Here is a 26,772-nt window from a genome sequence, read left to right on the forward strand (position 1 = left end):
GCTTCTTCAGTTCTAAGGTCAAATGGTGGAGAGTCCCAGATATACACCTAGTGGGAGTAACCCCCCACAGAGGGACAAAAGGACCCCCTGATGATCCTCTAATCGCCTGAGCCAAGGTGTGAAACTGGGTGTGGGTCCCAATCAGCCAGACTCTTTGCTGACTTTAAGAACGCCCAGTTAGGATAGCTGCACGGAAGCACTCAAAACGTGCGGCTAAATGGGCGTGCTTAAAGTCAGCAAAGAGTCACAGAAAAGAAGACCAGACACCAGCGAGGGAGGATAAGAAGGACAGACGCAACAACATTGTCATCCCCTATGTAGCCGGTGTATCAGAGAAACTCAGGAGAGTTTTTTCCAAGCATGACATCCCAGTGTATTTCAGACCCAGCAACACGCTCAGACAGAAACCGGTTCACCCGAAAGACAAAACGCCAAAACACAAACTTAACAATGTGGTGTATGCTGTACAGTGCAGTGAGGAATGCCCAGACCTCTACATCGGAGAGACCAAACAGCCACTTCACAAGCGCATGGCACAACACAGAAGAGCCACCTCCACAGGACAAGACTCAGCAGTCCATCTGCATCTTAAGGATAAAGGACACTCTTTCGAGGATGCCAATGTTCACATTTTGGACAGAGAGGACAGATGGTTTGAAAGAGGAGTGAAAGAAGCCATCTATGTCCACTGTGAGCGACCATCTTTGAACAGAGGCGGTGGTTTACGACACCAACTGTCTGCCATCTATAATCCAGTTTTGAGATCCCTTCCCAGACGCCTTAACGCCCACTCACATCCTGGGCCATCTGACCTCAGGAATTCGCATGATAAGGTGGGGCCAGGTTTCACAATGAACACACCCGAAACTCTGGCTGATTGGGACCCACACCCAGTTTCACACCTTGGCTCAGGCGATTAGAGGATCATCAGGGGGTCCTTTTGTCCCTCTGTGGGGGTTTACTCCCACTAGGTGTATATCTGGGACTCTCCACCATTTGACCTTAGAACTGAAGAAGCTTCTCGGATGAGAGGTGAAATGTCTTCAAGGAACTTAAAGAAGTCCAGACGCTTTTCTTTGCAAGCTCCTTTGACTAGTTACACCTTCATTATCATAGACACAGGTGTAACTAATGCAAACAGTGCCTGCATTCCAGTGTCAGACTCCTATTGGCTTGCATATCTTACTGCCATTCAAATTAATACAGTGAATAGGGTTTATATAGGTATTTAAATATTTGAAACTCTGAACTCTTTGCGCATGCATCTTTATTGTATTTAAAGTTATCAGTCTGTCTTTATATCTGCTTTGACTGGTGATCATACACATGCAGTTTTTTATGTCCTGTTGATTGAAATCTATTAGCAAAATTAATTTAGATAATAGAATTAGGTCAGTAAGTGTTTGGACAATGACTCAATTTTTATATTTTTGCATTTCTACACTCTTCATTCTTCAATCTTTATTCAGGAGGTTTAAACAAATTATTGTCAATTATTACCCTTTCATGCATAGTGGTCACTACAGTGGACAGCTATTCAAAGGCTGTTTTCTTGTATTTGTGTCATTGTTGATGGTATACTTGCTCATAAACCACTATGTTGAACACTGATGTGTCACTCCATACCCTGCCACCCACCGGTCATTTAATGTTACTATAGATGTTTGACATGTTTCATTGCAATTTTTTATTGTTTTGTTTAATTGTTTTGTTTTAATTGTTATTCAACCCTGTCATGCATGAATTATGATAGCCTCAATCAGGATTTTTTTCCTCAAGTATTTTTATTCATCTTTTCATTCTTAAAGATGAATAGAAATACTTAAGAAAAAAATCCTGATTGAGGTTGTCATAATTCATACATGAAAGGGTTAATTCTAAGGATTTTTAAATGCTGCATTTTTAAATACAGTCAATGAATTTCTTTTCTCTACAGCTTAAAGACATCATGAAATGCTGTTTCCTCCCTTGAGATGCTCTACCAGGCCTTTATTTAAGTAACTTTCAGTTACTGCTTGTTTGTGGGTCTCTGTGCATTCAGCTTTGTCTTCAGTAAAGCATCCTCTGATGGGTTGGGATCAAATGACTAATTGACAAACGGACAAATATCCCATTTCTTTGCCTTGAAAAACCCTTGTGTCACTTTTTACAGTATGCTTTGGGTCATTGTTTGCACATATGAAGCACTGTTGGATCACTTTTGCAGTCTTGGTTGTATAAATCTGAGCAGAGAGAATAACCTTGTACACTTCAGAATTCACCTGCTGCCTCTATCTATGCCCATGCCATAAGATTTACATTATGAACTGTTTATCTCCTTCGCTGTATTCTCTGAATTTAATTTAATTTGGTATTAATTAGTTAATTTTATTTAGTTTCCCCCTGCATTAAAGTCTAGATTGTCTTACAAATGAAGAAACATTCTAATAATGACGACTGAAAATTGTGAAAAAGCCAGCACTTCAGGTTAGATTCATCTTCCAAGCAAACATGATCAAAATAATACTATTTTACGGCAGAATGGTGAGCGTGCAAGAAAAAGAGTCCACATGCTTGTATGTGAAAGAATTTAATAGCTGCTAAGCTTACAAGGCAAAGAAGTGGCCCGGAACAAAACCCTGAATCAAATGACTCCAGGGGTGCTGTTTTGAGGTCGCTGATGTTGACCTCCGTTTTGAAGAGGGCCAAACAAAGTGTGACATATCTTTAAAGCTTCTCTGTGGCCCCGTAGCTGCACTGCAAACAGAGCACAGTGCAAAGATTAAAGCTCTTTGTTACCATGGAGATCAGGACTGAGGCCGACACTTGACAGGTGAATGGAAAGAGAGGAGAGGAGGGGTTAATTGACAATAGGGGGTGGGTTCAAATCTCACCCTTTACGCTCATTGGTCCGCTTTGCATCACGTTGCCTGTATGGAATGCAAACGAAAGAGTCGCTTCGGTCTACCCTCCCTAGGCCAAGTCTCCTTTGCCGCTGTTTCTTCTGCCGTTGCTGGAGTGCTCCGAGTGTGTTGGGCGCAGCGAGCCACCGTCCAGTGTAGAATATCAGGAGAAACACTGAGCGAGAGCAGTCAGAAGGAGAAGCGACGAAACAAGGTTTTCGGCAACGGTAAGGTCACGTATATTTGGCTTCTTGGCGCAGGATGTCACGGTTCGTACAAGGGTCACATACCTGTTTGTATGTGTTTATATGTGCTTCGGAACGCGTGAGGTTAGTCGATAGCACAAGCAGACGTCTACACGGGCCCCAGAACAGCAGCAAGCGTTTTTCTAGCTGACTTGCTAACGTCGACGTTAGTTTAAGTGCTAAGTTTACTGTTCAAATCCTCATATAGGAACAAAATTGTGTTATTATTATGAATAACAACAATTCAGATGTAGCTAACGTTAGCTAGTTTTGTAATGGAATTCATTGCCAGCAGGAAAGGAGTAAAAATGCTTATGAATGAGACAGCGCATGAGCGAAACGTTTAAATGCAATGTTTTGGCCAATAATAAGCCTCCCTTTTTGTTTTTAATTGACAACAGTGTCTGTAGGGTGTAGCTTTGCTAATTTTGAAATGCTAGGCAAAGTTGGCTAAGTGGATACCAACAAGGAGCTGTGGCCCCTAAGGTCATGACATTTGGCATAAAGGAGGTAGTTATGTTGACAAGTGAAGGTCAACACAGCCGATGGCCCGGGCCCTTTAAAAAGCTGCATGGAACAGTCTGTCCATTTAAGGAAAATTAGCAGTGCTTTTAGGAGCAGAAATCTGTGAGGCAGAAAAACAGAAAAACTCACCCAAACTAAAGCACAACCTCTTGGATGGTCTCTACTACACTACAAGCCATGATAATGAGGTCCACTTTAAGGACTCTAAAGTAGTGGAGCTTGGTCTTTGACTTTCATGGGCTCCAGATGTGTGTGTTTGAACACCTGTCGGTTATTTTGGCCTTCCTCCTGAGTTGTAAGCCTCAGTTTAAAGTTAAACTGAGGCTAAAACCATCCACGCTATGAATGTGGTTTTAGTGCTATAAATTTGGCCATTTTAACATGGAAGTTTCTGGGAATTTTGGAGCCAGCCTCAAGTGGCATCTAGAGGAACTAGAGTTTTGTTTTTTCCTTTTTCTTGTTGGCTTCATTTTTCGCCTTGACGGTAGTCACACGAAGTGATGGAGAGCCTGTCACTATTGTGGCTCAAAGACCCTCTCCATCATCATCTGGACACCAGCTGCAGCCATTAATGGTTTTTTCACGGAGTTACCTAGATTACCTTTACAGTTTCTTCCAGATAGCTCTTGAACAAATGTTGGATTTCTTTTAAAGCCACAGTTATAATTTAAATTAAAATCAGATTAAGCAGAACAACTACAGGTCCAGGCTTGGTTTGGTTTCTATGTTTTATTAAAATCTTATTAATTTTCAAAGTTCAGCTTATTAATTTACAGAGGGTGTTGTGCTTTACTTGCCTTGTTATGGCCTTGGTTTGAAGGTTATTTTGTACCTGATTTGCATCCGTTTCCTGGAGCCAGTGAGTTGAGACGGCCACTTCAAAAGGTGCTGCAAGATGGTGCCGAATATCACTGTAAAAAAACTGTGAGGCGTCAAAATCTATAAGCGGTATATAATTATGATGAGAATAATACTAAACTGTTAAACCTATATCCATGCCTATATTTAACTTGCAGTGAATCTTTTTTAGATTAGGGATATTTACTGATTTGTAGCTGGGGGGGGCAAGCATTTACATCACTTCAGCTCATACAAACAACTGACTACCGTATTTCCCGGACTACAAAGCGCACCTAAATATTAGCCGCACAAGCTAAAATCAGGGGAAAATCCTGTTTTGTACATACATTAGCCGCACCTGACCAAAAGCCGCAGGTGTTTCAATGTTGACTTATCATATGTAAGAGAATATGCACAAAGGGAATTGTCAGGAAAGAGATGGCTGTTTGGAGACATCACTTTTATTAATATTTTGAAAAACAAGTTATGGGTACATATTTGCACATGTAGTACATAACAATAACCTACAGCACACCAGAACAATAGATTCGGCCTACCTTTTAGGCTCAGGTGCAGTGACACAGCTTTAACAAGAAGAAAAGTCAGTCATTCACCACCATCTTTCTCTTCTTCCTACGCACTAAAACCACCAAAGTCCTCTTCTCCAGTGTCGGATACAAACAGGCTCATGATGGCTTCGTCATCCACTCTTCTTCTCTCCTTCGTTGTCACTTTCAAAACCAAAGAAATCCTCATTGTCAGTGTCAGAGTCGAACACCCTCAGAAGGGCCGTGGCAGTGTCCTCCTCTCCATCATGCAGCAGTCCAGCCCTTCAAAATCCGTTGGTGATCGTGGATGTTTTCACACTTTTCCACGCTGTCAGAATCCACCGGTGGAGTTGGGCATAACTTGCTTTTTGGGCATAACTTGCAAGTTTATCGCCGCTCATCATCCACGACTCCCGCTGAACGCGTAGCGCTACTTTGAAGTTTGTTTTTCGCGCTACTTCGTACGGCACTACGTTGCCTGGCGGACGGACATGTGACTAACATACCACTCTTGAACCCCGATCCTTCCGCCAGGCAACGTAGTGCCGTACAACAGCGGAACACACAAAACAAATCGTCTTACGATATGACAAAAATCACGGACAATCCATAGAAAAGCCGCACCTGACTAAAAGCCGCAGGGTTCAAAGCTTGTGCAAAAAGTAGCGGCTTATAGCCCGACATTTACGGTAGTTGTCTGCAGCAGAAAAATAACACAGCAGGCTTAGGGAAGAAACTTGTAGATTTTCTACAGTGACACTGGGGTTAACTGAAGAAGAATTATGCATTATCCACTTAAAAGCATGTCAAGCTATTGTAGTAGAGGCTCCTTTAAAAACCTGAGAATAGTTAGCCAGCTGTGAAAAATCAAGCAGAGATAATTAGTTACCCTTCAATTCCTATAGACAGCACCTGATCTGATGCTGTTATTCAAATTAATTATGGGCTTTTATCAGGTATTTATGAAAAGGTTTATTTGTTTATTTCACAAGAGAGAGAGAGAAGCCACACTTTGTTCCTATGTTTTGTTTAGAGATGAGCTCATTTACATATGCATACTGCTTTACATTTACTTGTGACTTGCAACTGCCTCTACCCTTCAGTACACAGTTTGTTCATTTTTATTATTATTATTTTTAAACTGCTTATTTATTTCAGGGTCACATAGTGGCTATAGCTGACACCGTATGAAAATGGACTTCTTCATTAAAGTAGATGACAATTCAGGTGAAATAATGCTATGACACACTGATGACCTTAAACTGCATCCCAGGGCCCATACATAGGTGTAAATTATTAGGTTGGCCTTTGGCTACATCCACATTAGTCCAGATAAATTTGAAAACTGCGTTTTCGTCTGAAAACGCTGTGCGTCCACACTATCGTTTTCAGTCGTTTTCACATTGTTGTTCATCCACATTTTAACGGCCGAAAATGCTTACGTTTCAGTACTGCGTGAAAAGCAAGACGATTTGTCTTGCTTCATTTCTGTCTTCTGTTTATTTACTTTCTGGCTCTTTGAAAAGTTGCAGCAAAACGTCGAGGAAAAGCACCGAGTTTTTTAAATGGACTAACAATGAGGTGGAGTTGCTGCTGCAAGTAACATTAAACTACAAAGTTGCAAAAGCAAGTGAGAATTAAAGAATTTGAAGAAAAGCTCTCTGGAGCATGTACATTTGATATTAATCTTTAACCCTTTAAGACCTACCATAGAACCAAGTACGCCAGAGCTTATATTATATTTTTACATGCTGTGGAGCCATTTTTGGGAGCATTTCAAGTTGCTATACATCAATACAACCATTATAGCCCAGATTTTAATAATATGTCTGCATTAAGTGCATAGTAATTACATAAATTGCAAAAAGTGCAATAAACTACAAAAAAAAATTGAAAATCGTTTTTGCTTTTTTAACATATATTTCTAGTTAGAGAAATTTAAGAGGCTTATCCCTCAAAACTGTAAATACAAAAAAGTTGCACAAAATAGTTTCCTACCACAGGAAATTTATTTTGAGTGTCTTCATAGTTTTATTTTTGAAATACACCAATTTTTATATACTGCAGGAAAAACGAAAATAAATATTATAGTGCAAATTTGCAAAAAAGCAGCATATGCATCAAAATAAACTATTTCCAGCAGTGCAATATGAGTTCTAAGCATCCCAGAAATGACACAGAAAGTCATAAAGTCAAAGATAACTTTTAAAAACACCAGTATAGGCTCATGAGGTCCTGATGGTAAAAAAAACTACATTTCCGCAAAAACGACGTCACTTCCGGTTTCGGGCATGTAATGGTGGACATGCGAAAATTCGCGCTGACGTCTATTCCAACGTAGGAAGTGTTATGAACAGCTGATCGGATCGGCAAAGCGTGTTTCTGGAATATTATGTTTTTGTTGCTCCAAGCGCTTTTTATGCAGTTTTTGCAAAGCTATATGTGGAAGGAAACTGTGACCTAGGACAAGCTGATGGCATAAGATGTAAGTACAACTCCTCCGGTTTCATATGCAAAAAAAATTATTGCGCTAGCTTACGTGGTTTGAGAGCTAACGGGATTTAAAAATAGTTACGCAAAACAGAGCGTGCCCGCTCTGACCGGCTTTAAAGGGTTAATAGGGCTGTCAAAATTGAGCGCAAACAAAACAACTGCTGTATAATGCCTTCCGCTATCTTAGTTTAATTGGTCACATGACTGCACCACATCACTAAAATGTGTCATTGTTTTCGAAAAGGCTCCAGGTTCGCTGTCCACACTGCGATGCGAAAACGGCGTTTTCAAATGTATCCGCTTTGGAGAGCGTTTTCAAAACGCTGCGTTTTCCTTGACCGAAAATGCCGTCTCAGTGTGGATGGAAGGCCAAAACGAAGAGAAAAAGATGCGTTTTCAAACGAACATGTATTAGTCTGGATATGGCCTGTGTGTCTACTTCAGTGTCTTTTAACATTATAAACATTGACTAAAGCTTTCTGTCAGAATGTCAACATGTGTTATGTTTTTCATAATTTTAAACCTGTTGAGTAACACATCTGTTATTTTGGGCACAAGATTTTGCTTCTGAAAGGTAGTAAATTAACACAGTTAAGCTCTCTCGGCTACTTCAAAATGACAAAGTGGCTTCTCTGTTATCCTTTGGATAAGCTCTAATTTTTGTTGTCTCTCTGGTTCCCTGTTGGCATTGATATATATTTAAAGGACTTTAAAGGAAGCACTACATTTCTATTTGCCTCTGCCTTATACCTGACCCAGTTTTCGCTTTCTTTTTTTTTCTGCTGGCATGAAAGACTCCTGAGAGTGATGCCCGAGAGACTGCTTTGATAGAATAGTTGGGATTGAAAAGCGTTGATAATCTCCAAGCTTCACCAGAACTATTTAATGGTGATATTTATAGATCAGAGAAAGAATCTTTCATTTCTCTGTCGGCACCACTTCAGCCTCTCCGTCTATGTGTGCTTTTCTGCCTGCTTTTTCTGTGTTTATTTGGAGAGGCATTAATAGTCTGAGACATTTTTAGCATCTACTGGAGCATTTTTCACCTTACAGTCTTAGCCCTTACTAAATGAGCCAGGGTCCTCTCTGGAGAGTAAAGTCAAAGTGTTTTGTATCTTCGCAGCATGAGCCTACATATGCTGGAACTGCACACACTCTCAGCACACTTAACCTGGAAAGCAGCCAGAGTCTCTTTGTGCTGGTCTACTCAGCTGTGGAAGGCAAGTTCCACAGCTGAATCGGAATCAGATGGCTCAATTACGCTTCCATGGTAGGCCTTTCCTTGGGATCAGAGGGTATCGCTATCTTACACACTTTAGCGAGGGCAGTGGCCTGCTTGCTGTGTTTGGACAAGCCCATCAGCTATCATCAGGCTCAGGGGATTCTCCCAGCATCACCAGAGTTCTCCAAGGAAATGCTTTTTCAGAACAAATGATCTTGACTCTGACTTGAGGTTCATTCCACTGAAAGAACAATGAAATCTGAGACCCTCTATAATTGAGGTCCTGCGTGGTCAAATAGCATTGAAGAGAAAGTTCTTCAGGACCTAATGTTGAGGACCTCCCACACACGGTGATATGACCCTCAAAGGTTTACCCACAATGCACTCTTTGAAATCTTCTCCAATTGATCATAAGAAAACAAATACGAGATACAAGTAATCACTATTTTTATCTGTTACACTGCATTGTAGACATTAAATGGGTGCAGTTCTACTATGATATTGATACTATGGTATATCATATGATATTAAACTTTATTTTTTCTACAAAGAGCTCTAATTCTGAACAAAAATTTAATTAGATTTGGGCTTTAGACTGTGACGTAATTTTTTTTTTTTTTTTTTTTTTTTAATCCGTAATTCTGATTGCTTAAATACTGGGGAAATACCAACTCACTCCATTTATGTTGAGCTTTTTTTTTTTTTTTTTTTTTTGCAATTACTGACTGTCAAAGTTTGGCTTTGCTTAATTAATACACTAAAATTGGGTGGGAGGTACTGATTGGAAGGGAATGACCCATTAAAAGTTTAAATAAATAGGCCCAACCCTCTAAAATGATATTTTAGTTTCTTAGAGGTAGAGCAGGGCGATATGACCAAAAATATTTATCACGATATACATTTGAAAATTTGCGATAACGATATAACTAACGATATAATTGACACTAGCCAAAATACTTTACAACTCCACAACGTTATTAGTGCAAAGAAAACCCCATCAATGTATTTTCACTCAAACAAGCAGCTGTTTTTATGTGCATTAAAGTGATATAAAAATTTAACAGTGCAAATGCAAATTCCTTGCTGACAGTTTAACCAAAAGACATTTCCTGCTCCGACAATCCATCAAGCGGTGCGGGTTCGTAGCTTAGCAAAGTCGTACTAAATCATTCGACTGGTTTTCGAGCGCCGTGTACCACATAAAATCGTTTCGAAGTCAGTAAACACAACCAGAATTCATACATAAGGCTCACAGGATTATAAGCTGCACTGTCGATTTTCAGAAAAATCAAAGGATTGATTTTAAGTGTGCCGTATTTTCCAAAAAAGACTGTAATAACGACGGCCCGCTAGCATGCTCTACCAAAAATAGTGCTTTGTTGTGTATCTGACGGACGAAAGCTAAACCAGTTCCACACCACTGAAGTTGCAGCATTTTTACAAACCAATTCTGGTTCATCTGTTTCATTTAACGATCCGCTTTCACCCTTCTCATTCTGCGTCGCCGCCATGTGTGTATGTAAACCAGTGGTTCTTAACCTTGTTGGAGGTACCAAACCCCACCAGCTTCATATGCGCATTCACTGAACCCCTCTTTAGTGAAAAATAAAATGTGATTTTTTTACTGGTGCACAAAATGAGCCATGCATGTCATGGCGAAGGCTCTGCCGAACCCCTGAGACTGAGTCACTGAACCCCTAGGGTTCGATCGAACCCAGGTTAAGAACCACTGATGTAAACAAAGGCACTGCGCATGTGAGTTTTACACATATTCTATCACGATATTTCATTTTCTTATCGTTGCCCAACATTATACCGGTATTACTATGAAAGGTATGATATGGCCCAGCCCTACTTAGAGGTAAGGTCTTTGTGCAGAGGTTCTATTGTAAGAGGAAATCTTGTACTTAACAAATGAAGCCATTAGGTGTGAGTAATAAAGACAGTGGGTCCCCATCCTAAGTTGGTCTTTTTGAACTTCGTTAGTTACTTTGACTTTAGTCAGAGCTGTTCGGCTAACTAGAGAGAATTAGTTTTGTCAATTTATGAAGTCTAAAGAAAAGCTTTTGAGACCTAACCAGTGTGTCAAAGGTAGCTCTGTTTATCTTTTTACAAGCAAAAATTATCATTGATAAAAATGAACTGGTAAAATCCTATCAATACCTTTTGAATAGTTAAACTAACACCAGTTATCAGTTTATCATTATATTGAATTTATTCCTATGTTTTAGGTTTGTCTGTCTTTATTTCTTTTCATTACCATAATAAATTTTGAGTGCCTTAAATTTTTTGCCACATTTGAAATTTTGCATAAAAGTTCCTTAGAACAAAATGCAATGCCCTACTTCAAATGGTTCATTAAATGTTTGTGAGATAGATGTCAACAAAATAGCCCCGGCAAACTCATGTTCATTTTGTCAGTCTGACTCATACCAATTTAATTTAATAATATCTTGCCTTTTTTGCCATCTGGCATCTTTAAATATCTTCATTATCCTCATCCTCAAATAATTTAGTTTGCCAACTTAACTTTAACCTAGACTTTTACCATCATAGCTCTTGTTAGGGTCTATTAGGCCCCTGGCTGAACACCTCCTTGCATCGTAATCACTTTGTTTTTGATAGCAGTTTTGGAGACTGAGCTTTAGGATGTTGAGTTTTATCATCAAAGAGCTGATATCTCACTGAGCCACACTATTGGTCTTTCCTTCTTGTTTTTAACCCCCCAACCCCCCTGCCACAGCTCTGTTAGCCAAGTGTGAGATTTCAGGCTTGCACTTCTGGATGCACTGCCAGCTAATCTATATGCTAATGAGAAGATGATAATCAATGAGGTTCACGCATGGTTGGCCCCAATCAATACTATGTTGCACCAGCAAACGACTCAAATAGCCACATTTCATACCGCCAGACAGTTGGGTGGCGTGTTAATGTTGTGGGGTAGAGCATAAGTATGCCATTATCCTTTGGTTTTTATCTTCCCAATTCCATGTAAACGAATTCTGTTGTCATTAAAGAGGAGTTTAAATTCAACTCTAAAGCTATCTCATTTCATTTTTATGAGGGGTTTTGCTGGTTTTCCTCTTTTGTTATTTTGTTTCTAAGCTTGATGTCCATACAGAAATCTTTGGCACCAATTATTCAAAGCCTTCAGTAATAAATCACTCTAGTCTAGTGTGTACACTGTTATTTTTTTTAAAAACTGTCAAGACATGCTGCAGATGAATAGTGTCACAAAAAAGTTGCAAAGGTTGAGAATAACAGTTGAATAGTTTGAGAGCTCATGTCAGCAGAGATAAAGCAATACCATGTCATGACTTAAGATGATGCTAGTCTCAGTTTCACAACTAATAATGAAACAATTTTGTGGATCAAAAATCTGTTTTGTTTTCTTAAAAAAAAAAACAACCTCTCGTCCCTGTGGGATCTGGGAGCTTGAGCGCAGTGTCTTAGGCTACGTCCACACTAGCCCAGATAAATTTGAAAACTGCATTTTCGTCCACACTATCGTTTTCAGTCATTTTCACAGAGTTGTGCGTCCACATTGAAACGGCCGAAAATGCTTATGTTCCAGTACTGCGCATGTGTGAAACACAAGGTGATTCGACCTGCCTGATTTCTGTCTGCTGTTTATTTACTTTCCGGCTCTTTCAAACATTGCAGCAAAATGTCGAGGAAAAGCACCGAGTTTTTTAAATGGACTAACAATGAGGTGGAGTTGTTGCTGCAAGTAACATTAAACTACAAAGTTGCAAAAGCAAGTGAGAATTAAAGAATTTGAAGAAAAGCTATCTGGAGCATGTACATTTGATATTAATCTTTAATAGGGTTGTCAAAATTGAGCGCAAGCAAAACAACTGCTGTATAATGCCCTCCGCTATCTTAGTTTAATTGGTCACATGACTGCAACACATGACTAAAATGTGTCAACGTTTTCGAAAAGGCTCCAGGTTTGCTGTCCACACTGCAACGCAAAAACAGTGTTTTCAAATGTATCCGCTTTGGAGAGCGTATTCAAAACGCGTTGTTCTTGATCGAAAATGCCGTCTCAGTGTGGATGGAGGGCCAAAACGGAGAGAAAAAGATGCGTTTTCAAACAAAAACGTGTTAGTCTGGACATGGCCTTAGCTGTTCTTAGGACTGCACTCTCCTGGACAGAGATCTCAGATGTTGTGTCTGGGATCTGCTGGAGCCACTCGCCTAGCTTGGGAGTCACTGCACTTAGTGCTCTAATTACCACTGGGACCACTGTTTCCTTCACCCTCCACATCTTCTCAAGTTCTTCTCTGAGCCCTTGGTACTAATTCTAGCTTCTTGTGTTTCTTCTTCCTGATGTTGCTGTCATTTAGTAATGCTACATATATCACTACGGCTGTCTTCTTCTGCTTCTCTACCACCACTATGTACGATTGGTTAGCCACCACCATTTTGTCCGTCTGTATTTGGAAGCCACACAGGATCTTAGCTCGGCCATTCTCCATCACCCTTTGTGGCGTCTCCCAACCTTGTTCCTGCTTGTTCCTGTGCTGCCATGATTAGTGCCTCTGTGTTGTCTTTCAGTACAACTTTGTCCAGCCACTGGTAGGACGTCTGGATGTCAGCCACTTCCTCTATCTGCCGGTGGTACATACCGTGCAGGGGTCTATCCTTCCATGATTATTCCTCCTCTTTCTCAGGTTTCTGCTGCCTGAGGTATTCACTGAGCACGTGGTCGGTTGGGGCCATCTTCATTCGCGGATGTTTGTTGTCTCATCCTGGACTGTGATGATATCCAGTGTTGGTGATGATATCTCCCCCCGACTGTCGTCCTGGTTCCCCCTTCGTAGCATGTGTGTTGTTCCTCGTCAATCTCTAGACATGAGAGCAGTCCTTATTCACAATGTTTGAACACTGAGCTGCTAGTTTCGCCATCAGTGTGGATGTTGGGTATCGAAGATTCCATAGGTCCCTCATCCTATTCATGTAACCCCTTCGTTGTTCAGCCTGTGACTCACTGTTCCTGTCCTTAGATGAATGCTAAGGAAAATGGGCCTATTACAACTGCAGGTTATTTGTGGAAATTGTGCTGCAGACTTGAAGTGAAAACTGAAATACTGAAAAAGGAATGAAGCCTTCGGTTTTCCACTGTTCGGGTCTAGACTAAGCAAAAGAGAAGAAAAAGCATTTCAGGGTTATTTTTATGAAATGCCTCATTATCTTGGATTTTCAGCTATTTGGAAATAATTTGGGTGATATGGGGGGGTTAGGGTCTAAGCATCCTAAAAAAAAAATTCAGTATTCAGGAAGCATCAGAGGGGGAGGGGAGAGTAAAATCATTACCATCATCTTCATTAAAGAGGATCCTGTTGTCCAATCAGGATGCGGCTCTGCATGGGGATTCCATAAGCGCCCGTTGGCTGTCGCTAGGATACCACATAATTAGTAGGCAGGCTGTGGCCTGGTTGGTGGACTTGGGTGTTGATGCTGGGACGACGAGCTTGCTGTGTGTTGGGGGTAGACAAGAGGGGCAGGGGGTTTGGAGGCTGCACAGAAACACCCTTGCACGCGCTCATTTATTCACTCAGTCAGCCAGGCAGCCAGCCACTCACTTAGGCAGACAAAGAGGAAAGAGGAGCAACATCCTGCAGGAGGACAGCACACTCCCCGGGGGATGGGGCATCATACCCCTGCATCGCGTTGGGGGTGTCGGAGGAGGTAGGAACACCAGAGTTAGGGGGCTTTGTCTCAGAAGCAGAGTACCCCTCTTCACACACAGATACACGCACACACACACACGCACGTGCACACACACACACACACAGAAATTTATATATAAAAATACACACAGGCACACATTTCTCTGTGGATCTTTTAGCTATTAAAGCTATTATCACACATCAATCGATTAGTGGAGCTGACAAATGCATTCTCATAGTATTTTTAATGTGGGTCATCAGAGTTGTATGGGCACTGATGGAGGTTTCTGCACTTCCTTACTGTGATGTAAGCTCTGTAGAGACAGCCAGTCTGTCTGACAGTCTCTTAACAGCTCTCATCGTCCTGCTGGATATGCGAAATGGATCACACGCAAAGCTGACTGTCAGTTCTTGTGGTCTTGTAATGCTAGCATGAGGGGATCAATATGCTCCAACAGCACTTAAATTACATTGTTATGGCATTGACTGGCTCTTTGCACTGTGTTTCATGCTGCTGGTGCTGCTTTGATGTTGTCTTAAAAAAGCTGAATAGCACTTTTCATGGGTGCAAGGGGTCGTCCTCCATGAAACCCAATTCAAAGCCAGATTTGTGGATGTAACAATGTAAAAGTGGTACTTGGATGGGGCTGAGCAAGGGGTGATCTACATGGCACTGTTTACTGATTGATGGGTGACTCCTCTCAGAGGGACATGGGTTGCAGGGATCATTACCAGAGGGGATTCCCTCCCCTCTCCCCACATGGGGAGGCAATATGAAGCACACTGTGGGATGTAGGCTAATGATGGCATACAGACAAGCAGGCTTTGGCAGCAGTGGTGCTTTGTTTACAACCTGGACCCAGCACTGCCTGACTGCATTTGAGTTTTTCAGCCACAAATATGAAAACATCAAGTTTTCAATCAGTGACTGGCACCGCTGAATGGAAAATAAGGGTCTTTTTAATTTAGAAGGTCTTGGAATATGTTTTTTACATTTTTCCATTTTTCATCCAGTTTAAATTAGGATCTAGTTCTTTGCTTTAATGGTGTTAGATATATCAGGTTAATATGTAAAAGCATTTTTAATTGATGCTTGTACTGCCCTAATTTGACTGGTTGCTGCCTTTCTTGTTATGCAACCTAAGGTTTCAATTAAAGCATTTAAGCTGTTTAAACAGATGTTAAAAAAATGTCTTTTAACTCACTCACTGGTTTGCTCAAATATTTTGTAACCTTTTGTGAGCTGTTCTGCGTTTGCCATTTTAAGGAATAGCATGTGGTTTAGTGAGATGGCAGATTGTTTCCAAGTCTCCTTTGTAGCCTAAATGGGCTGTAGAGCTTTGCTTTGGCTCCTAATCTGCTCAAAAGAATGAGTATGTGGAGGAAATGGCTTAAGAATTGCAGCATGGCGGCAGCATTGCTCCTTATTTAATTACTTCCATTACACACTCGTCCCACTCCTGCCCATTTAAAATCCTGAACCTGTTCACTCAACCTTCACCTCTCACTTGCTCCTTTTTCCTTGTAGCTGCGGTGACTTAATGTGAACCTGTATAACCTGAAGGCTATAAATTCCTCCCTTTTCCCCCCTTTTCTAACTCATACAGTGATTGTTATTCTTTCTGATCCCCCCATCAAACATGCTCATTAATCCCATTCTTGACACTAGTCAGAGCAAGAAAAGAATCTGAACTCATTAAGAGTCTGAGAGCTTTTTTTTTTTTTTTTTTTTAAACTTTTTCTTTTCTTTTTTTTAAAAATTAACTGCTGGACTTTGTTTAAACAAAAGAATCTTTGACTTTTTCCAAAGATTGCTTATTTTCCACCAAGGAAGGATGCTTGATCTCCTACCATCATCTTCACTTTTTATCAGCTGCCATGCTGAAATCTTCTCCACCTTGTCTACCCGGAGAGCTCTGAACCTTTTTCGTTCTGCACTAATGGATAGCAAAGCACCAAGGGACCAAACCTAAAAAGGCTTTTATGGAAGGACCCTAAATCATTCCTCCTTATTCTTGTGACTGACTGAATGGAATGGATTCATTTTTTTATTTTATTTTTTAAAATCTTATTCACTCAACACTCTTGGACTGAGTGTTGACTTAATTTAGGCTTGTAGTGTCTGCTTACCCCTTATATTTATGCTAAATTCAGTGGAGTTCACTGGATTCCTGAAATACAATTTTTATGTGTATTTTTACATGAAAACAGAGGTATCATTTATTTTCCAGCTCGTGTTTGTATCCTGCATATTCATTTCGTGCAGTCGGACAGCATATCCGTCTTTGAGAACAGACAGCAGAGGTGTGACTTAAGCAAAATGACAAGAGATATCCTTATGTTTGTTTTGTAACTTGTACTGACTTTATATAACTTTAGCTTGGCTCAGTTTATTGAATACATAAATACAAAGTAAACAATGAGATGAAAACTCCCTTCTTTGAACAGTAAAAGCAAAGGGAGTATAAACTGTTTGAAACTTAATAAAGAGAATTGCATAGGGGCTCTTACATAACCCAGCAGCAACAAAATGAAAGCGGCTCCCCAAAAAGATGGTATGTCTTGTTTTGTATGAGAGAGAATGCTTAGTATCAGAACATATATGTATATTTTGTGTAGTTTGTCAAAGTGGGGGCTGGACAGTCATGGCAACAGGGATGTGGGTGTCAAATTAAGTCGGGGTAAAAAAAAGTTAATGATTGGCTGCAGAGTTCGACGTGATCTCTTTCATGGTTTCTGCAGTGAGAGATTATTCAGGTAGTTGCTGTAGTAAAAGATTGCAGTGACCTACAGTTTACACTGGGCTGGTTTGCAGCTGGGTGCGAAGGATAAACTGAGCACTGAAATGCTCACTGAGCTGGGGGGGAAAAAGTGAAACTGGTAATTCACTGGTCGATCTGCATTCCTAACCTCACCTATGGACATGAGCTCTGAGTCTTGTCTGAAAAAATAAAATCACAGATACCAAAATGGCAGAAGAGTTTCTTTCAAAGCATAATAATTTGGTAGGGGCTCAAAGTAAAACGACTACGCTTTCATGCAAGGTGATTCAGGCATCTGACTGGTGTGTTTTCTGGACTCCTCCTGGGTGAGGTGTTTTGAGCCATGGGAATGGCTCAGTGTATCACAAGAGCTGGAGGTAGCAGGGGAGAGGGAGGTCTAAAGGTATTGGTTTAGACCCTGATCAGGAGCAGAAGATGGATAGGTGTGATAAAGATTAGTTTCAACTGTAAAAGTTATAAGTAAAACAGTGATTTTATAGTTATGTAGTAAATGTTTTTTGAAGTCAAGTACTAATTTGAGCAAGCTGAGACTTTGAGATAATTTTTCTTTACATTAATATAAAATCCACAAAACCTGGACCTGGTGAAATCTTCATAACCAGAGTTCAGAGTTTTTATTCAGAAGAGATTTTACTTAATTTGAGTTCCTTTTTTGGGCCCTTTGATCATTTATGAGTCTAATTTGCCTTTTGTTTTGGTGGCAGGGTGATGCACTAATTAGTACTTACTTATTTTTCATACTTTAAAGGGATTGTGGCACATGTGTCATACTGAAGACGTAGGGGTTCAATCCAGTCCTTTGCAAGTTTTAATCCAGCCTGCCAATCAGTTTAGTCTTTGAAAAACTTCTTAGTCATTTGTAAGTTTTCATGTGAATCTCCTTTTTCATCCTAGAACCCTGTGGAGTTCATTTAGTTTAAAATTTTCAAAGATCTTTAAGTTTGACTTTTTTTCTTTGAAATTCCCCACATGTACTGAGTTTTCAGGTTCATGCTTTTAAGAATTTTTAGATTGATTATTTTACCTTGAGATATTTGTGCTTGACTAAATGATGTGACATAGTTAGGGATCTTTGGACAAGTTGTTGTTAAGAATATCTGGTATATGTAACCATAATAAGCCGTAAACTGTATATGGCCTTGGATGTGACCAACCGTGGTAAAATTAATTTTGTTGCCCTTGACTTATAGTGCAACATAAGACTAAAACAGTTTGGGTATAACTTTGATGCGGTAGATGTGTCACTGGTCTTACATTTACCTGGTGTTGAATGGTTTATTGACAACCATGTTCAGGTGCATCTTGTTTCGACTACTTTGTCTCGATTCAGTTGTATGTAAACATAGAAACCTAAAGCATTTTTGCAATCCATGAGCCAAAACTCTGGGTTAATAATTATTGAGTTGGTTGTCTAAAAAAATTACTAATTCCAACTTCTGTATCAGTGGCAGAAACAAGCTTCCATACATTCATCAGGTTTTTTGCTTCTTTCTTGAAGGCACAGGAGAGCCATTCAGAAGAGCCGGGGGTCAAAGGTGAAAAGAGCAGAGGGCACCATGGAGAGTGAGCCAGGGGCCCCTGCTTCCACTGCCAGCAGTACCGGGACCACCGCAGCCACCACCACGTCCACCACCATTTCCTCCAGCACCACTGCTGTCAGCAGTAATAGTACCTCTAATACTACTACAACTACTACTAGTTCTACTACTTCCACTAGCATTAGTAATAGTAGTAGCAGCAGCAGTAGTAGTAGTAGTAGTACTAACACTAGCAGTACTTCCAGCAGTAGTACTACAGCTGGAAGACCGGCAGTGCCTCAGATATCGGTTTACAGTGGAATACCTGACCGTACAGTACAGGTGAGTGTTTTGGTTCTGTAATAAATCTGCTGAGAGCTTAAGTTGAGGTATTCTGTGTAACATCCTGACACTCTTTGCTCTACTGCCCTCTGTTGGTGTTTAAAAGTGACATACAAGCTTCTAAAATTGTTTTTGATGTAGCATCGTTTTTTACAAAGGGAATTGATGAAAAAGGGAATTTGTCTTCCCAGTAAAGGATCTCAAATATGTGGTAATGTTGGAGCATGTCTCCAATTTGGAGACAGGAAAGAATGTTTTCTGTGCTTTAGTGCTTTTGACCCCTTGCCCTCGGGGTAAGCCTCTACACAGGCTTAGCCTCCCTCAGAATTAGGTCCACTCAACTTTGAGTGCTGATGGTTTGACAGCAGGGTTTTTGTTAGATTGAGTCCTTCTTTTCACCCCCTCAGCATGCTGACAATCACAAGGCAATCACTATTGTCACTGAGCAGCACTGTGAGCATAAAGGACTGCTGGAAATCAGTTCATGCATGTATTTCATCTTTGCTACTTGTGCCCGTCAGCGACACGTTGTGGGTCCGGATGCTTCTGTGACACTGTTGACTGCAGGTCAAAATCCTTGGAAACATGGCATAGGGCACTTGGAGAGGTGGTTTCCCAGTAGTAGGGGTTTAACTTTCTTAGAGTTGTGTCTGGCACAGTGTGAAACCTTTCTGTCCCACATTTAGGGAAAAAGAATTGTTTGTGTGTTTGCAGTAATTGGAGGTTTTGAAACCCTGACTTCTGTCTCCCGATTAGTCTGTTAAATAGGCAGTGATGCAATCAGTTCAGATTCAACACATTTTGATTGTACCACATTTAGGATTCGATAAAGATATTGCATACTAATGACTATTGCTTAATGAAGAAAAATCAGCAGTTTGGTCTGTAAAGCATTTTGAAATACAATCAGGACAAGATTTATAAGCTCAAGTGATAAAATAATTATAAATCTAAAACTTTGTAAAGTTTGTAAAATGTTAAATTCATAATAACCATGCAATCAAACTGACATTTCTTGATGTTGTTTACTGTTATCACACAATTTTCTTTTCATTTTTCCCACCAGATAATCTGCATGAGCAAAGATCCTAGTAAATAAAACTGCATTAAATATGGGGATGTATTAGCAACTGTTACTGGTATCAGAGTTTTTGGGTTGCCTGCTTTTTTTTTTTTGTATGCCTTTGGCATGGTTCTAGCACCGCTGTATGTTTGTAAAAGAGCAAATCATTTCAAAAAACCACAGGTAAGGCTGTACAAAGAACAGAACTGTTTTTAGTATAGGTGTGATGTTGGTGGCTTTAAGCGGTTGTATAATAGAAGAATGTGGAGAGTGTGGAGGTGGGTGATACAACCTCAGATTATATCACAATATTTCAATGAAATTTGCAACAATATTTCTGGAAATACAGAAAGCGTTTTATTTGTGAATGAAGTGGTGCCAGCAATAGCAGCATTATGGTGCAACAAGTCACACAGGTATTGTTTTCCAAGGAAATTTTAAGTAAGTCTAAAATAAGTGTTTAATACTTGCGCAATAACTAAAGTAACCTTGTAACTCTTCAGAAACCTGCACAACATTGTCACACAATAGAACTGAAGCTGCATGGTTATACTTAGGGTGTGTTTTTGGTGAAACAGGTTTGCCTTTTCCATGTTCAGCAGGGGCGGTTTTCTTGCATATTTTGGAAAGCATTGTTATGTTGGAGGATGATGAAGTAGCTCCCTTTTAACAAATCATCACTGTAGGCGGACACATGGCTGTGGCTGTCAGATATATCTGGGCTTGTCTACTTGCTGTGCCATTAGATAATGTAAACACATGGCATTGCTATAGAAATACAATTATAAAACCCATTTTCTTTTCTTTTTATTTATCATGTAAAAATTTGTACTGAGATTACCCACATGGTAGAGGCACAGAGGCTTTGGTTTGCTTTGTTGACATATCATGAAGAATTGATGTTGTTTCGAGGTGACTGAATTTGTGATTCTTTGGATTTTATGAAAGTTTAGTTCAGATGTAAAAATCAAATGTCTTTTTTAAACTGGCCATTTTTTTTGCACCTGTTTTTATTTGCAGGTATTCCAGCAGGCATTGCATAGACAGCCCAACACAGCAGCACAGTACTTGCAGCAGATGTATGCAGCTCAGCAGCAGCATCTGATGCTGCAAACTGCAGCCCTCCAGCAGCAGCACAGCCTCAGCCTGGCTGCTGTACAGCAGGTCAGCAAGCAGGCATCACAAATAATTCATTCTCTCAGTTTAGAGATGATGATTGCAGTTATTGTTGACCTGCTGCAAGACATGTTTCAGAAATTGTGCATCACTCACCCTGTCCTTCTTCCTCTCTCTACCTTTGTGATAGGCCAGTATCGCGGCTGGCCGGCAAAGCTCTTCACAAAATGGCACTTCATCTCAGCAAACAGGATCTACTCAGGCTACGGTAAGTGCAGTTTGGAGTGCTGCCTTCCTAAAAGCCTCTTTAAGTTATCTTTGTCCAGTTGGATTATCATCGAGCCAAGTTGATTTTTAGCAGCAGGATGCTAGCAGCTTGGTTGCTCCTTCTGTTTTACCTTTAAAAAGATTCAAGTTTCTTTTTGATTTTGTACGTATTTAGCTGTAAGAAATATTAGCAGAATGAACACATTTTAACTATTGAATTTGATGCTGTCGAATTTAATAGTTGGGGATATGATGCTTTTGTCTCAGAACTCCCCACATCTATTCAGGATTTGTACGTATAACCTAATAATCCTGATTATCTCTCCCCATAGATCAACCTGACCACGTCTCCAGCGGCAGCTCAGCTGATCAGCCGAGCTCAGAATATTAGCTCAACCCCCACCACTATTTCCCAGCAGGCTGTTCTGCTGGGCAGCCCATCGAGCCCCACTCTTACACCCACCCAAGCACAGATGTACCTGCGTGCACAGATGGTAAGACTACAAAGAAAAGAAATGGCCACAGGCACATTTACATGATCCTCCACTTTATGCATAAACACTAGCACACTCGTATTGCTTGATTTAAATAGGCACAACTCTGTTCTTTGGAGGCCCTGTGTATGCGTTTATGCCATTCAGATTTCTTTATTGTCATGCAGTCAATACATCACAGATGCATTACTGAACAAATTTGCATGCACAGAGAGAAACTCGCAATAAAAACAGGGCTGAGTTAAAAAAGAATAAATGAAGGCGTTATTGCACATGTATAGAACATTACATACATAAATAAATAAAATATACAAAATACATATTGTGTTTGTAAGCAATTCCACTGTAAATGACGTGTTTTGTTGTCATCTTGCAGTAGAGTAGGTGGTCAGGATAATGCGTTTGCCTACAGAGAGCTCTTTGCAAACATGGAAGTCGATGTCTTTAACGTGAATGCTCAGAAAACATTTTTTGGTTTGTGTGTGTGTGTGTGTGTGTGTGTGTTCTCTCTTTCTCTTGTTGAAGGAATAGAAATTGGTTATTTTGGGTATAGCTGGTTTTGAGTGCTTGTCAGTTGGAGTTTCCAGATTGTACAACTGATGGCAAACTGAAACTGGCAATGAGGTGGCAGAACAACCTGCTTATTACGAGCAAAAACACAACGTTATCAGATGTCTGTGATGATTGCGGCAGGAAGCAAACTGCATGTCAGTTTAGTCATGGACTTTATTTCGAGTACAGTTTCCTGGTGCTACATTTACTCGTATCAGTGTCCCAAAATATTTTCTTTAGTTTCCTGTTTTGTCTTATCATACACCCGAGGTTAAAAACTAACTGAATATACACATGCAGCACCCCATGATTAAATAATCTTCTGTCTTGTTAAGTTTTTGTAAATACTTTTGTAAATAGTGTGTTTTAACATTTATTGGGAGCCTGTGGCCCTTATTCAGTGTCATGTCCAAGGTACTGAGTCATATTTTCTAAAGCAGAATGGATGCTTCTGGCACAGCTTTACCTACACCTATTTCATAGGTGCATGTTTGGCCTCTGGCTTTCATCAGGTCAAAATGGTTATGGCCATTATTCAACACCATGCCCTGGGTACTGAGCCAGTTTTCACAGGTAGTTAGATACTGATTTGGTGATATAAGTCTTTGTCATCATTAAAATTGCAGTTTCACTAGTTGGTGGGGGAATATGATCAGTAATGACACAGGAGAGTAATTTTAGTTTACAGTTTGCTTCTCCTATGTTAGTTCCCCCTTTTTTTAATGTGTGCCATACTTTCCAGGCCCAGGTACAGGTGGCGAGGAGCCTGGGTCGTGCTGTTCCTCTGTCCCCACAGCTCATCTTTACCCCAGCTGCCACTGTGACGGCTGTGCAGTCAGACAGCTCTATGCAGGCCTCCTCACAGGTAATATTGCTGGAACCTATATTATCACTAATAATACAAGAGCAGTCTTTTATCTCGTCTTAACATCTTTTCCAGCTCCCTCTCGTAAATATAACTTTATACATTTTACACATATGTAGCAAAGCAGTAATCCATAAAAATAAATATTAAACTTACAAGCTTTAAATGAATTTCCAGCATTTTACAAATAAAATTCTTATGAACATAGTCAAAAAATCCACAGCTTGAGCCATTTGTGAATCTTGTCTCTCTTTTTGTATTTAAGAATCAGGTACAGAATCTGGCCATCCGTGGCCAGCAGGGGGCGACAACATCCTCCTCTCAGACTCAGATGCCACAGGCTCTCAGTCTGAAGCAGGCCCCTGTGCCTATCCAGCCTGCGTCACTGATCAAAAACCCAAGTCAAGGTACCCAGGCCTCAGCAGGGGGGAAGACCAGCTCCTTAGACAGTCCCTCTGAAGGAGGGAAGAAGGGGGACAGTGCAGCAGTCACAGAAGTCCGAGCTATAAACATGAGCCGCAGTGTCACCGCTGTGAATGCTCAGCCTCTGCTTGCTCCAGGTAAGAGAAGTTTGCATATCCACAACATTAAATCCCATCCATTAAAGAAATGTCTCTCACACAAGTGAGAGAAAAAAATAATAATGATGGATATTAGTGATGCAAATAACAAACCCAAAACAAATGGTTGGTTAACAGGTTGTTTTGTTTGATCTTTAAAAGTACAGGAAGTAATACTTTTCTTGTTTTACTTACTGCTGTCACTCTTTTTAATCAAGAAAATTGTCTGCAGCTCAACCAATATTTATTGATACATGCAGCCTTAATGTGTTTAAAACCTAATGCTTTGTGCGCTTGCCAAATTGTTTGCAACACAAAGTCTTAAAAAACAGCAATAAACTCTGTGTAAGATATCAAGATGTGCTTACTAGGTCTTGTTGAATATGAGTGTTGGTATTAAATGGCAGCATTGTGGTTCAATTGATGGCACCATTTCCTCACAGCAAGAGTGTCCTGGGTTGAAACCTTGACAGGGCCCTACTGTGTGGAGTTTTGTCTGGGTCCACTTAATACAAGTTAAAACTTGTGGCTCCACAGTGTAGTTGTTAAAACACATTTAACATGTGGAAGTTCAAGGCCAGGAGAAGGAGGGCTATGTCAGGGAGGGCATCTGGCATTAAACTCTCTTCTAAAGGCAGTGGTGACACTGCCATACACTCTAGACAATCTAACCAACATGTGCAAGCAACACTGTAGCATAACAGATTACATTTTAATGTCCCTAATCATGTATTGTAGCAACTTAAAAGCAGTCTTATAAACCAATGTTTGTCAGGTCACTGCTTTGATTCTGACTAAATTATATCAGCAGCTCGACTGGATTGCCATGAAATTATGCAGAGCAGAAATTGGTGGTCGCAAGAGCATGAATCCTAGTGTCTCCACTGAGTTTCCTCTTCTGTGTTTCTTCAATCAAATTGTCTTATAGCCAGTAAAATCTTTAATCTTAGTGTATTTTAAATGCTGTTTCTGAGCACATCTTAGATAAAACTTCTTGTGCTGCTCATGCTATGTGTTCTGAATGCACCAATGTTTTCCTCTGAAAACATGTGGTCCACAGAGCATGTAAGCTCTAAAACTGCAGCGAAGTTATAGTTTCATTTTTGTGGACAGAAAAAGGAAACTGACAAACTGTTTGCCGGCGGCTGCATGCTTCTGTTATGTATCAGATGTACATTTCAAACCTCAAGAAAGATTTTGGCTTTGTGACAGCTGTCTTATATACATATACAGAGCTGTGCTCTAGTGTTTATAGTGAGATTAGATGAAAAGACATTTCACACATGGACGTTTGAAAGCTTTTTCTTGGCTGTTGCCATGACTTGTCGGGGCCTGCTTCACAAATCCATTCACTCACTAAATGGGTGAAACCAGCTCTATTAGAGACAGCGTGTTGGTTTTGTGTCTGGAACAGTCTAGCTGCTTTGTGAATTAGAAGCTGTGAAAGGCACACTGCCATGCAAGAGTGTTTTTAAACCACTTATTGTGTAATTGAAAGTCAGCAGCTGTTTTTTTTTTTGTTTTTTTTTTAATGTTTTTTTTCTCCCCTTTTTAGTGTGAATGGTTGTGAATGTTCTAGCAGCACAAGCTGATTACGTCAAATTAAGTCCCATTTGTTTGCATGATAAGTAACCTTTAGATGCATTTTAAAGAGGGTCCTCATAGGAAATCACATCTTGCGAAATAATTTGTCTGTCTGTGCATGTGCCATATTTATGTCTGTATGACTGCATGGCTGTAACACTCTTTACATTTATGGTTGGTGTTGTGTGTGTGTGTGTGTGTGTGTGTGTGTGTCTGTGTGTGTGTGCGCACTTGGGCTTGTGTGTTTGTGAAGAGAGGGGGAGGTGGGGATTATCTGTGCACGTCGGTGCACAACTGTGTCTTGCTTTGTTTCAGTAATAGATTCGCATAAAATGAAAGGGAGGATGGAAGCTGAAAATCTGGCAGCATGCTGTCTGGGGGGAAAAAATTACCATGGGTTGCCATAGCAGCAGCCCACGAGGGACAGGTGTGCACATGAGATGCTGGGGAGTTATTACTCTGTGGATCAGGAAGAGAAGAGGCAGCGTGGCTGGCTGATGGGATTCGGATTAGGATAAAAGCTTGGATTCAACTTGACTGTGGCTGGGTCAAGATGCACTTTGCTTTAGAGGGTAAAATTGGTAATAGAAGGGAGCAGCCATTATTTTTAGCTGCAGGAAACCAGAGATTTTGCTCCATGTTGTTGGTGGGTAATTTCACCCCCTGAGGATGGTTTTGGTTCATGAAAGATTGTAGAGGTAATTGCTACTTAGCATTTTATGTAATTGATCAGCAATTTTAGTGATTTTAGTCTTAATAAAATTATGACACTTAACTGTTGCATTTCAAAAGTAGCTCATTGCTATTACGCACCAGGAAAATTTAGATATGAACTCAGCTAGTGGTTTTGCACAGTCCACATTCATGATATCAATTATTAATAGTTTCACTTGGCAAATGAACCACCTATAATGTTGCAATGTTACTAACTTTGTTGCTAGTTACTACACAGACATTGACTGATATTAGACGTTTAGCCTAAATTCACCTAACAAAATGGGTGGTGAATTTATGCAGGAGGCTTGCAGACTTTAGAAGTGTTTAGAAGTGTAATATGGTAATTATGGTTTTTGCACAAGTAAAAGGAATAATTACATCAATAACCTTGCTTTAATTATTTTTTTATATTTCAAAAAAGAATACAGTACATACAATATTGCATATTTGCAGTGATTTTTGTTTTAAACAGGACACTCCCG

At 40.2% G+C, this 26,772-nt stretch overlaps 1 protein-coding gene across 2 annotated transcripts in view; it reads left to right on the top strand.

Annotated features, from left to right (window-relative positions):
- Nucleotides 1-2,818: 2,818 nt before the first annotated feature.
- The window catches only part of phc2b (polyhomeotic homolog 2b (Drosophila)), a 47,976-nt gene continuing 24,022 nt past the window's right edge, over nt 2,819-26,772 (top strand). The window contains exons 1-7 of one of the 2 annotated variants that reach the window (XM_085274931.1): nt 2,819-3,109; nt 18,712-19,072; nt 21,156-21,299; nt 21,442-21,519; nt 21,851-22,012; nt 23,307-23,429; nt 23,695-23,989. In XM_085274931.1, coding sequence (XP_085131057.1) covers nt 18,770-19,072; nt 21,156-21,299; nt 21,442-21,519; nt 21,851-22,012; nt 23,307-23,429; nt 23,695-23,989 — 1,105 coding nt within the window. In that variant the 5' untranslated portion in view covers nt 2,819-3,109; nt 18,712-18,769. Of the gene's footprint in view, nt 3,110-14,251; nt 14,450-18,711; nt 19,073-21,155; nt 21,300-21,441; nt 21,520-21,850; nt 22,013-23,306; nt 23,430-23,694; nt 23,990-26,772 lie in introns of those variants that run through there. The other variant, XM_085274930.1, reaches the window with a different exon arrangement.

The sequence above is a fragment of the Mchenga conophoros genome, linkage group LG5 (genome assembly GCF_057382185.1).
Source record: "Mchenga conophoros isolate Kocher_MC1m ecotype Shallow Benthic linkage group LG5, M_conophoros_male_GT1.1, whole genome shotgun sequence".
NCBI classification, from domain to species: domain Eukaryota; kingdom Metazoa; phylum Chordata; class Actinopteri; order Cichliformes; family Cichlidae; genus Mchenga; species Mchenga conophoros.